The 13,115-nt window shown below is 42.9% G+C and overlaps 2 protein-coding genes across 3 annotated transcripts; both read right to left on the minus strand.

The window, feature by feature from the left end:
• Positions 1-982: 982 nt before the first annotated feature.
• On the minus strand, positions 983-4,721 carry LOC102700598. 2 transcript variants are annotated; one of them, XM_006649166.3, is made up of 3 exons: positions 4,518-4,721; positions 2,088-3,967; positions 983-1,660 (listed from the first exon to the last, which is right to left on the minus strand). In XM_006649166.3, the coding sequence occupies exons 2-3, from the start codon at positions 3,963-3,965 to the stop codon at positions 1,331-1,333; spliced, it is 2,208 nt and encodes a 735-aa protein (XP_006649229.1). In that variant the 5' UTR covers positions 3,966-3,967; positions 4,518-4,721; the 3' UTR covers positions 983-1,330. The 2 variants fall into 2 exon arrangements, with proteins under 2 accessions (XP_006649229.1, XP_040378653.1); XM_040522719.1 differs by having other exon boundaries at positions 4,513-4,721.
• Positions 4,722-6,316: 1,595 nt separating this feature from the next.
• Positions 6,317-9,114, minus strand: LOC102706642 (UPF0187 protein At3g61320, chloroplastic-like). The gene is made up of 4 exons (XM_006650891.3): positions 8,428-9,114; positions 7,915-8,082; positions 7,507-7,713; positions 6,317-6,972 (listed from the first exon to the last, which is right to left on the minus strand). Exons 1-4 carry the CDS (start codon positions 9,112-9,114, stop codon positions 6,760-6,762), a joined length of 1,275 nt encoding a protein of 424 aa, XP_006650954.3. The 3' UTR covers positions 6,317-6,759.
• Between the last annotated feature and the right edge of the window lie 4,001 nt (positions 9,115-13,115).

The following is a 13,115-nucleotide window of genomic DNA, read 5'->3' on the forward strand; positions in this document are numbered from 1 at the left end:
GAAAGTATGGAAAGTGCAAAGTAAGTTTGGTGGTCTTTTTTTTTTTTTGCTTTTTCCAAACACAACTGAAACGGTTTATTGAAAATTAGATAATTTAAAGCATATGTATTCTAAACGATTTAAAAGTAAAGTTTAAAAAATAAACTATGATAAAAAACCTAAAATCAACTTTAAATTTAAAGTTAAACATTTGAATTTTAGTTTATAATAATGAGTAGAATTAAAAAGATAGAGGCCGAAAAGATTGTGCTTGTTTTAGTGGAGAATAAAATTCATGACGAGCCAGTACCAACAACCTCGCGATGCACTTTACTTGGGGGCACTGTAGCACCTAGCAACTTAGCGTTTCACAAGACTGAACTGATGCTGCCGGTGCATCTGCATTGAGCACCCAAAACCACAATCTACACCTCCCCTAATTTATAGCATTTCCTCCTAGTTAGTACTACTAGCATATATATATATATATATATATATATATATATATATATATATATATATATATAAACCCCCTTTTTAAAAGAAAATACAAATAAAACAAGCATAGTCCGATAGCCGCAAAACAGAAATAACTAGATAGTAGTACGGACTACTATCCTCCTAGTGCAGAATGCCTAAAATTTGCAGTCAACTCATAGGATTCTGCGATGCAACAAAACATAAACGAACAGCCAAGATCCAGACAAGAGTTCAGACACTGTGCCTTTTAACTCCTAGCTCGTGGCCTAAATCATCCATCTCACGGCCACCATTTGATTGAAACTCAAAACTCCAGAATAATATGGCTACACAAAACCACTATACTTACATAATTGGGACTGGCACTGCATTCCACAATGCCTACGAGTTGATTACTCCATAAAACTGCCAGTTCCAATGCGCCTTCAGTTCAAAACTTCAAAATGCAACGATCTTATAGGTAACTGCTGCAAAGACAATTTAGCATTCAAAACAGCAATGCACATTCAGGACAAACTCCAGCCTCAAAGCAAGCTCAAATTTTGAACTGGCCAACTGTTTCCCTTTATTTATATCCTTTCTGTTGGAACCTGGCATTGGCCTCTACATACTACAGAATTCCTTCTATCTCAGGCATTTTCAACAATGATATATTGCCTTGCTGATTTTCTAAAAGCTAGAGACCCAAAAAAAAAAACTAACTACATGCACCTTACATATTTATCAATAAGATAAAAAGAAATGCTCTTTTATCAGCAAAAAGAAAATGGGCATGAACCCAACTATGACTGATAATGTTACACACCATGAGAACCACAAGGCTATACTATCTCTTCCCCAGGGTTCTTCATCCACCAGTTGTGCACGGTACCTACACTCTTCCCATGGGAGAAAAGGGTGGGTCGAGCACAACTGATCTGGGTGACTTCTCAGTTATCTTCTTTGTTTTCCTCTTCTCTTCTGCCGTGACTGCCTCAATCAACTGACTCACTTCCTCCTCGAGGAGCATCTTAAGTGAACTGGAGTAGAGCTTGTGCTTGCCCTTCTCAATACTCACGGCTGTCGAAGCTTCCGAGCAGTGCAGCAGAGATATGCAGGCTGAGAAGGCTTGCAATGCTGATAACCGCGCATGAAAATACACCAATAACTGTCCTTTCTCATTGCCCTTAATGGAAAGGGCAGGGAGCTCTTCTTTGCCACCCTGTTCATTTATGGAATAACATCAATACATGGATGAAAACAGAAATGACTCATTGAAACATCAATCTACTGAGTAAGCCTAGATTCGGCACTGACATGATTTTAAGGGTCATATATCTATCTTACTTCCTTGATCTTTAAACTCATAAGTAACAATAAACCAAACTATATTATGGCTAACCGACAATTTTATAACTCGCAACAAAAACAATGATTGCTATGCCTATTCTACAAAAAAGGTGGGTCTAATTACTTATACAAAATTCTGATCAATCTTTTCTTAAGGAAAAAGATTTTGATCAGTCCTGAGTTATCTTTGGGACAGTTAGCAGGAATGCAACCCAGTATCCTTAGAGACCAGGACATGCATAGTCCAAAGTAATTCCACACATTTAAAGAAATCACAACAGGAATAGTAAAAACTATACCAGAGCAAAGAGTTCCATGGGATTCTCGCCTTCCTTCGTGACAGAATTGGCCCAGTTATTATCATACGCATTGCCAAGGACAGCAATTGGACATGCCATGTCCCATCCACCACAGTCACAGCCTCCACCGTACCTCCATCGATCTAGCAAGGGTGATGGACTGGCTTCATTATCATCTGGTAACCCATGCAGCCCACTTGGTGTAACCACCTTTACAGTACCAGGTGACAAACCATTCTTAATTTCTTTGGACTTGCTTCTGTTAAATGGAACCTGGATGACCGTCGCCGCAATCTCCAAATGAGGATAAAGATCTTCTTCAGACCATGGACAAGATGTTGATACATCTGAGTTGTTTCTTGCACCGTTTTGCTGGTCTGTCAGATTAATCCTTTGGGGACAGTCACCCAAGGCCGATTTATCAATGGCACTTGACAATGTTGTTTGAGTGGTCTCTGTACATTGAGTTTTCTCCTCAACAGAAAAGCTCCGCCTTGCATGAGCAATATCATACAAAACAAACTCGGTGACGACAGAGTTATTCAGAACACCATCTTTTCCAACTTCAGAGCACAAGTATGAAGAAACCTGCATCTGGCCTACAATCAGTGGTGAACACCAACGTCCATCTTTGGAGGTCCTACCAGCAGCACTTGCTCGTTTTCCACCACTATGGAAAGTGTAAATCCAGTTGAGTTCATTCCCAGTTTTCCAACTCCGGGCAGAAATGGATTCTTCAGGGCCGTCAACACAGAACTCAAAAACTGGAATACCATTTTTGGAATCCAATTTAAGAACCGCCTGAAGATGAGCAGGTGATAAAGTTGAAGTCATATGCTGCCCCTCTCCATTCAGCTGGGAATTAATTGCCTGGCTTTGTTCAGTCCTTGAGAAATCACTCAGCAATGATTTGCGGGATACACAATTTTTCCTATTAATTGGCATAGTAACAGAGCTGGAGTCTTCCACGAGAGATGGGCTTCTATGAGATTTGGACTTCATAATAGGGTCCAAAATCTTCTTGAAGGGGCTTGATCGAACCTTAGTGCTGTTCTCTATGCTATGACGGACGCTTTGTAATGGACGGGTACCATCAGAGATGCTCACCTTGGCCGACATGGATTCAGGCAAATTGTTTGTTGAATCCCTCTCTCTCTTACTACAATTATTCTCAGTGGGACAATCACTGGTCTTCTTGTGCAGGCAGTTTGCTTCCATACCTTCACTTGACTGTCCACCTATCAATTGAGGAGCTGCATTTCTGCAGGGGCCTTTTGTAGTCTCTTCCTCAAGTGAAATCTCCAAGAAGCCATCGGCTGCATCATTTTTCAGCAGGGTGCAGTCCATGCGTGGCCGGTCCAGCCTACAATTCTCATCAGGAAGCTCGCGGAATGACAGATCCAGGAAGTCCCGATGGAATTTGCGAGATTCCACAGAAGATTTAGCTTCTGACCGGCGATTCTGAAGAGAAAACAGGTAAGATCCACTTGTGCTAGGCTGGGAGGATGGATCAACGATCTCAAAGGACAGAAACGCATCCCCGTCGAGTGCGGAATCAATTTTCTTCCTCCTGCCTTCGTGGAGCTTTCTTATTCTGGTAATTTCACTTGAGCTCTGGTACATAGAACCACGCTTTCCCACAATACAATCTGCCACATTTGTGTTCCGGCTTCTTGTGGGCAAGCTCTTACAGTGAAAATTTGGGATGCTCTCTAAGCGTAGCTCTCCCAAGTGTCCATCTGAGCATTTCAACTGGTGGTGCCTTCTGTCCCGATGGCCATTTTCTCCGATGGTGCGGCGAGGCGATTGCAAATTTTCAGAAGCGGCCCCCGGTCGAGAACGAGTCTCGCATTTGGAGGCAACAACATCTTGCCCCATTGCTGAAACACAAGGTTGTAGCATTAGGCTTCACAATTTCAGGAAAAAAAAATTGGGAAGAAATGCATTGCTACAAGATGAACAAAACAAAAACCCTAAACTAAGATTCAGGTAGGTGCATCTATAAGTCAAAAAAGAAGAGGAGAATGGGTAAAAGGAAAAGGTGATCTGAATTGGGGGAGAAAAAAAAAAGATGAGCAGCACATGCCACATCGCTTTGTTGTGGTTGGAGGCAAAAGAGAATAGAATAACGATGTGAAGAAAGGGAAAGAAAAAGCGAACAAGAGGAAGATGAAGATGATGAGCCCCTCCCAACTCTAGATGCTTCTTCTATCCAATCCAATGTGCTTCATTCACGCAGGTAAAATCTTGTCCCTTGGAAGAAGAAAGAGGGGCAATGGCTACCAGATCTCAGCAATCGAAGGATGTTGGCAGGCTAAAATTGCGAGGAAAAACAGAGGAAAAAGGTTGCAGTAGGCTTGTTGAGAGAGTCCCCAAAAACTCCTTGGAAGAAGAGAAGACATGACGAAAGAAGAAGGAGCAATACCTTACCTGCGGAGGGGGAAAGGCAGATCAAGGCGCGGAATGGAGACGAGGGAGGGCGGCCTCCTCTTTCCTCTCCCCGGTCACCTCCCTCAACCCCAAGGAGGAGGAGGAGGGCATTGCTGTCTTGTATTGGATTCTGTAGTCAAGCGCAGCAGCCGCCGGCTATGGCTTATGCTTCTTTCTCTTCTCAGCTCGTGCTTTTGGTGGTCGAGAGCCAAACACACGCTTCTCAGCTCGTGCTTTTGTATCCAGATTCTCTACCTTTCTAACGCGTCGGATTGATCGCTAGTAGCTATTACTTTAAATCTACTCTTAGCCGTTTGATCTCTAATCAACGTGTCAGATTGATCGCTACAGTAGCTATATAAATAGTGTGTATGCTACAGTTATTTTTACTGTATTTAAAGTTAAACTACCATAGCACCAGACTCATTGCACTGTGTATTTTTTGTGATTTTTGAGAATCCGGATTGCGTACTTTTGGCGTGTGTGAAATATACATATTGTACTAGTATTATAAAAAAAATCACCGCTAATGGTAGGGCTTAATTAGGTCTCGAGGGATCTCTACCTCCCGCTGCTAATCTAATCTACTGCTCCTACTAATTTACTGGGGACTGCTGCTAATACTGAAACTAATTTAGGCGCACCGTCGAATTCATTAACATAGTGTTCTTATTTTCGGCGCTACTGCTATGAAACTCTTTACACAGTACTATAAGGTACTCACTTCCTCTGTTACACAACAATTTTATTTTCACTTAAACATATAAGTACAAATGCTAAAAAAAACTTTATTTACTTTAATGTGTTTCTCTCTTACTTTTGTAAACTCAAATAGAATGATTAATCAAAGATAAAATGCTTTTTTTGAAACAAATAAAGTATACTAATATAATAAAAGATGATTGATCCTAAGGAAAGGAGTAGAAGAATTATACCCAAGCCGGGCCGCCGTGGTGTGTGGTGTGGGGATGGGGTTGTGTGTGAAATAGTACTCCAATTGAGATGGTGCAACGCAACAACACACCCCACGCCACGCACATTAGTTCCTTGAGATGGGAATTCTTCACAACAATTAATAGTACTCTTGGCCAACACAGCACAAACAGAAACTCACTCACTTAATAATAATAATACTTCCATGTGGTTGTCGACCCCGACAGCGATGATCGATCCACATTCTCAGCTTCTTCGCCGAATTGCCAATCATCTCTCCCCTCTTTTCCCCTGCATCCCTAATCATTTGGTCTGCCTGCCTTGTGTTACCCTTACCTACTGTGTGTCTCTATGGAAAACAAATCCTGTCCGTCACTGATTATACTCCAGTAATTATCGATGAAAGCTCTGCCATCTTCGTATTGTTTAACACTGCCTACTCCTACTCCACTTGCTTTCTTTCGTGACAAAAGCTGCACTGCTACAACCATCAAGCCTCTAGACTAGATTAGACTGTCTCCATCAATTTGTACAACCATTTGGTGTTTAGTTAAAAAAATGAAAATTTTTTAATGTCATATCAGACATTTGATCAGACGTTGTAAGAGGTTTTCAGACACGAATGAAAAAACAAATTTTCGAGCCTAATTAATCCGTCATTAGCGCATGTGGATTATTGTAGCACTTATGGCTAATCATCGACTAATTAGGTTCAAAAGATTCGTCTCACGATTTCCCATATAACTATACAATTAGTTTTTCGTTTTATTTATGTTTAATGCTCCATTTATATGTCCAAAAATTTAATGTGATGTTTCTAGGTGAAAATTTTTGTGAACCTTAACCTCTTCCAACTGTTGCATTCAAGCCGGATTTGGTTTGCCTTGCTTCTTTACAGACGGCCGTATATGTTCGGTTTACCACTACCAGCATAACATTACGTAAAAAAGACACTGTATCAGTACGTAGCGTAAATCTTTACATACGGCTCGTCAAAATCCTGTCTACATATATACAAACAACTAGCAAACTATTCACGATATATATGTACATCCGTAACCTGCATGCATGCTTCCTCCGACAAACTACGCTACGTGTAAGGTAACCGCATCTCATCCCTTAATTAATTTTACATTCATGATGATATCCTACCTCTCATAACTTTGTACTACTACATCACTGTACCAAATAGACCTGTTGGGATGCAGCCAGGTACATACGCACACCCTCGACTTTGCTTGAGATATGAACCAAAGGCCTTTATTGCATGCAATGGCATGATACACTTTAATAATTCCGCACCTTGCTCTCAATCAATTTTCGCTTCTTCGCTTTTGGAGCTAGGCCACCCGTTGTCTGAACATCGGTTCATGCCACTGCCTTGGCCCTTCTTCCTGGTGGCGGTTAGGCGCTTGTGAACCAGACTTTGCAGTGACATCACATCCTGCGTGCTGTCATGGAGCTGCTTGCACAGTTCGTCTAGAGCAAGCATGGGGAATGGCTCCTCAATAAGAACACCAACCTGAAATGTGATAGGTGCTACTGGGTATTAGTGGTACAATACAGGCATGTGCTGATGAAGAAAGATTGTCGCAACCAAATCAGTTCACGTGCTTCAAATACCAGAGTGGCCATTTTGGCAGAATAAAGTAAAATGCATATTCGCAACTAAGATCTACGGTGATTGAAGACAACCACATCTTGGCAAATGTTTGCATATACCAAGTCACCCCAAAGCAAGATAACTAGACTCTAAATCACCTACAGCTGCCATTCCATGATACTACAAAGGCAGATATTAATAATATTGGGTGCCCCCCCCCCCCCCCCAACCAACACACACACAAAAACAGGCAAAAGTGGTTTTATCGGTAAATACATCCTAAAACTATTGATTTCACCATGTTCTAGCAGGGGTTGCTTTCACTGTTTTGGAATGAGTCAATAGCTTAGAGTTATGGGCAATTGATGCCTGCAGCTGGTAGGTAGAAAAGCAGGATTTTAAACGGTTTGGGACGGAAGCACAATTTGGGGGTGAAAATAAGTAGGAACTTACCTCCTCAATGCAGAACAAAGAGGCAGCACTGATAAAAGTAGCTGGAACGACTATCCATTTACATTCATCCCAGAGTATCACTGGTAGTGTGAGATGCCACAGAACAAGAAATCTTGAAGTCAGTCTAGTGTATGACAGAGGAATAGGAATCCCAATAAGCTGCTCGCAAACAGCAATTCCTTCAAGAAAACAAGATAGTTTAGACTCCTACAATCAAGAGAGTAAACAGCATTAGGCAAATGCCATTATAGATTGCATAGGGCGTTTAGTATTAAAGACTTTGCAGATAAATAGGTGATGTCGTGCTCAATACACACCTAAATGAACTAAAACCAAAATACAATATCCAGTTATGTTACGGGTAACTACCAAAGTAAGAAATTGAGCATATAGAGAAAGAAGAGTTACCATGATATTCCGCTTACTTTCACCGAAATCCAACATGTAGAGGCTCTGTGAAATGAACTCAATGATACAGCGAGGACGATGTTTTGATCGCAGAACAACATTCAAGTCATCCTCTGAGAGCAAACCCTGAAGGTCGTTTTTTATGTCCGAGTGGTTGATTATATGACACTGAGACAAGAACACCAAGTGTATCATCAGTTGCAGAGACTAGTGAAAGCTAAGTGCATTGAGAGAGTTATGAAATCGCTACAAGAAAGTAATTTTAGAGTCTAACAAAAACTAACAAAAAGTACCTCGAGGTACCGGTTCCCAAATCGTTTCTGATCGTTGAATCTATCAACACACCTCCTACTCAGCTAGATCCAATGGTAAGAAATGATTTGATACCTCAAGATACCGATACCTCGAGAAGGTACTTTTTATTGGACCGGAGCAAATCTCTAGAAGAAAAGCATGGTGTACAAGTAGCGGACTACCAAGAGTGGAAGGAAGGAAATAGTAATTAGGAAGGACCTTGAGCGCAACAGGGAAGGCAAGGATGTAGTTGATGAGGTGAGGCGCAGGCGCGGGGTGGCGCATGGCCATCCCGGCGAGGTCGGCAGCCGCAGCGAGGACGCGCATCCAGGCCTTGCGGCCCTCGTCGAAGCGCGCGTAGGAGGCCTCGGTGCGGAAGACGAGGAGGAGGGCGAGGGCGGGGGCGGTGAGCTGGTAGGGGAGGGGGGAGGCGGTGAGGGCGTAGGCGGGGAGGAGGGTGTTGTAGGTGGCAATGGCGGCGGCGAAGGCGGTGAAGGCGGAGACGGGGGGCGCGAGGGAGAGGATGACGCGGGAGGCGAGGGAGGAGAGGAAGTGGCGCAGGTGGCGGCGGGAGCTGCGGTGGTGGCGCCAGTCGGCGTGGGTGTAGAGCGGGCGGCGGTCGCGGATGCGGCGCTCGGAGACGGCGTCGGCCCAGTCGGGCACGACGGAGAGGAGGGAGAGGAGCGGGTTGGGCGGCGCCGGCGCGGGCGCGGGCGGGGCTTTGGGCGGGTCGGGGACGGGGACGCATCGCGCGACGTGGTTGGGCTTGGGCGGTTGCCGGTAAATGGAAGGTATTGGCGGCGGCATGGCGGCGGCGGCGAGGAGGGAGACGGCGCTCAAGCAGCCATTTCTCGTTTGTGGTCGAGGAGCGGATGCGGGGAGGTTTACCCACCCAACCATCTGCATCACACGTGACACGTAAACGTTCACAACAACACATTTGTCTGAAAATACGAATGAAGTTGTTTCTACACACATCTTATAAGGATAAGGTAAGATCTAGTTCATTTATGTGTGTGATTTTTATACGCAAGCTTCTTAAATTATTAAACGGTGTATTTTTAATATATATATATATATTATATACTAGTTAAACATTCATGTTTTACTATTAAATTTTCTTATATGAAATAATCACCTTAATCTAAATTTATATGTAGATATCAATATATATTTAATTGGTTTTAATATCAAAAAATTTGAGAACTAAATTATAGAACTGTAGTGAGTGAGAGCAGGTGGTGGTCACTTTTCCAAGGTATGCGAATCTCTCTACACACGGCCTAGGTTGCTGGGCATGCGTGTGTGAACCACCGGGGTTGCGATTGTATAAAAACTCTTGTAAACCCATGTCTCTTCTCCACTGCGCCATTACCATCGAACACTCCTCTTCCTCGTGCTGCGCGCATACTTCGTGGGGTGACCATTCTCCCCACCGCGCCCGCGCCGCTCGACTCCACCCGCGTCAACAATGTGGCTCTGACGTCGGCCGACTCCTCTCTTCTACGTCGTGGGCTTCGAACACTGCGCTGACGACTCCTCTCCGACGACGACTTCGCTCGACCGATGACGACACGGGCTCCGACGCCGACCGACTCCTCCTCTCCATCGCATGCTTCAACCACTGCGCCGGCAACTCCTCTCCGACGACGACTTCGCCCGGCCGACGACAACGCGGACTCCGACGCTGACCGACTCCTCCTCTCTGTCGCGTGCTTCGACCACTGTACCGGCAACTCCTCTTCGGCGACGACTTCGCTCGGTCGACGACGACACGGGCTCCGATGGCAGCCTACTACTCCTCTACGTCGTGTGCTCCGACCACTACGTCGATCCGGTCTTCGATTGGACCAACTTCACCTCGCAGGATTGGTCCAACTATGTTCTAGCGAGCGCACAGATGACAATCTTCCAAAGAAATAGGGTATGTATATCATGCTTTGTTTGGCATGTATTGCATAGGGACTTGTTATATCCACGCGTACTCGGAGGCCCTTGAGGCTCCGCGAGCGTAACTCGCAACTGGCCAGAGTTGATCTTTTTAAATTGATACATATCTGCACCGCTAAAAGATTTCTCACGGAGTAGTTATCCTCCCTGATACAGATCTCTAGACCGACGAGGTTTTTTGGTGTGCCGCTACATGAGACAGCCGACGAGGTCGGGTTGTACCTTGTTGGTACCAATATCGATTCCTTCCGTGACAAGGTGTTGCCGCTCATCTAGCTGACTGGAGACGAGATACGGGAGGCATGCGTGTACCGTGAGCACCTCTGCCATTGTCTGGACGAGGGGCTCGTGGTGTCTGATTTAAACCTGCAGGCACATTTCGGCGATGAGCGTCCACCGTACCAAAGTTATAGACACCGAGATTCATCGGTCTAACGTGAGCTCTGCATGGGCAGAGAACTGCTCCATCCATACATAATCGGATAAACCTCTACGCAACCAAGTGATTTCTCACGGACAAAGGATCTTCTTTGGTACAGATCTCTAAACTAGACATATTATTTGATAAATTCCTAGACTCACTTATAGAAAGGGGGTGAAAATATAAGTTGAGATAAAACTATGCCCTCCCTGTCAAAAATACTACAAAATACGCTTGAAAATTTGTTTGAAAACTTGCTAATCATTGAAAATAAAATTGCCCTCCAAAAAGTGTAAAACAATTCATATATTTTTTTTCAAAAATCATAAACAAAGTCAAAAAGACAAACAAAAAAGAAACACAAAAGACTCATATGATATTTAAATTTGCGAATTTAATTGTAGAATTTTAAATAGTGTTATTTAAATTACAAAAAATAATTTTACAGAAATTTAAATACAAAACATCCCTCCATAATTCATGAAAAGAAACTACAGTGAAAGGAAATATTACAACGCGATATGATTAGAAACTTTTTATACAAACTAAAAGCTAATATCTCATAAACTAGCCTCTCTTCCTCTCTATCATTTTATCTCTAGGATGCAATCACTAATTCTAGCTCTCACACATATATTTATAAGGTGAAGAGCCCCAACAAAAGGTCTAAAATGCCCCTAGGGTGCCATTTAACTCAGACTATTTTTTAGCCTTTGGATTTCATCTCAATGTCTTTTAAACAACCACATGATGTACACAAGAACTAGCCCTTCTACATGGATGACCTTGCATGTGTAATTTCTCCCCGCACGATGTCCATCCAATGTGCGTCATCTCTCAGGACCTCAATTTCTCCTTGAGTCTAGTCACTGATTCGTCGTTGATCAAGATTGTCCTCTTTACCTAACGTCCATCCTACCTTGTCACATGACATCGTGACCGCTCGATTGTCCTCTTTACCTAACGTCCATCCTACCTTGTCACGTGACATCGTGACCGGTCTAGACCTTCGCTCCTTCCTGAGCATAATTTCGGTACTCACCATTGGTCAATAGCGACTTTCATCACCTGCACACATATAGACCAAATAACTGTTCCGGGTACAGATGTTGTAACTCGACCCACGTTAGCCACATACACACGTACACCGAGTCCATTAATTTTTCATCACAAACCATACAAAAACACGCTTTGTTCTCCATTCGGCGAGGTCAGGCGTTCGTTTACTTAGGTGGTGTTTGGGACAGGGATTTATTTTTAGTCCCTTGTCCCATCGCATGTTTAGACGTTTATTATAAACAGTAAATATAGATTATTAATAAAACCTATTCATAATCTTGGACTAATTCGCGAGACGAATCTATTGGGTCTAATTAATCCATGATTAGCCTATGTGATGCTACAGTAAACGTGCTCTAGTTATGGATTAATTAGGCTTAAAAAATTCGTCTCATGGATTACCACTCATTTATGAAATTAGTTTTTTTTATTAGTCTATATTTAATATTTTTAGCCCATCTCAACAACCGCTCGATTCTACGGCAAGGTGCTACCACCTGCTCCACCTAGACCTACGCCTCGCTCAGTGTGGGGTTCCATCAAAGCGCTAGCTTCATTGGACCTACGCTCTCCGATTGAGGACTTATCCTCATCTCGCTAGCTGCTTCGTTTGATGATTGATAGACATGACACAACAGTTTATTTGCCTCTTCCCCTCTTAATAAGGGATAAAACGACTTAGCTTAAACTGCAAAGCTGGTAGATTTGTATATATGACACATTTCTAGGAATTACTTGAACGGCAAACAAATCCAATTGGGTCGGGATGATTGAAAGACATATATGGCCGTGTCTTTTTTTTTTCTCGTGCTTATAAGTTAAATTTTAAATTTTTAATAAAAAAATAGAGTTGATTTTGAGATTTTTTCAACATGGTTTATTTTTCAATCTTTACTATTAGGTCAGTAAAAACACATATGTAAAAGTTTTATTTATAAATTATTTTTGTTTGGCTTTTTCATAAAAATACAACCAATTCGTGAGTAATTAAAGCTCAACCTAGCAATACGGTCGCACTAGCTGCAAAATAGTTCCATCTGGAAGCTAGGGGTAGGGCTAGGGCATTTGCTTCCTCCTTCCTCGAAGCCAGCCGCACGGTGAGTCGCTTTCCTTCCCTTTCAATCTCGATCGATTGCGGTTTCAGGTTTCGATTCCACGCCTCTCTCTGTGTATGTATAAATAACAATAATCGACCACCCGAGTGCCCAGCTCTTGGAGTTGGAGGGACGACGATTTTAGCTAGGTTCCAAACAAAAGTCTACATCTCCATTTTCTGCTCTGCGGATTTGTTTGTTCTTTCCTTTTTCAAACCCATGTCTACAGATTACCATAGCGTTTGCTGATTTTGAAGTTTGTTTTGCATCTAACTATCTCCTAGGGCAGGGCACCTACTTTGTTTATTATACATACTAGTCCATCTTTTTCTAAGTATGAAAAAAGACTAACCATAACCAGTGCTTAGCGCTAGAGTTTTCTG

This window comes from Oryza brachyantha, chromosome 3 (assembly GCF_000231095.2).
Source record: "Oryza brachyantha chromosome 3, ObraRS2, whole genome shotgun sequence".
In the NCBI taxonomy this organism is placed as follows: Eukaryota; Viridiplantae; Streptophyta; class Magnoliopsida; order Poales; family Poaceae; genus Oryza; species Oryza brachyantha.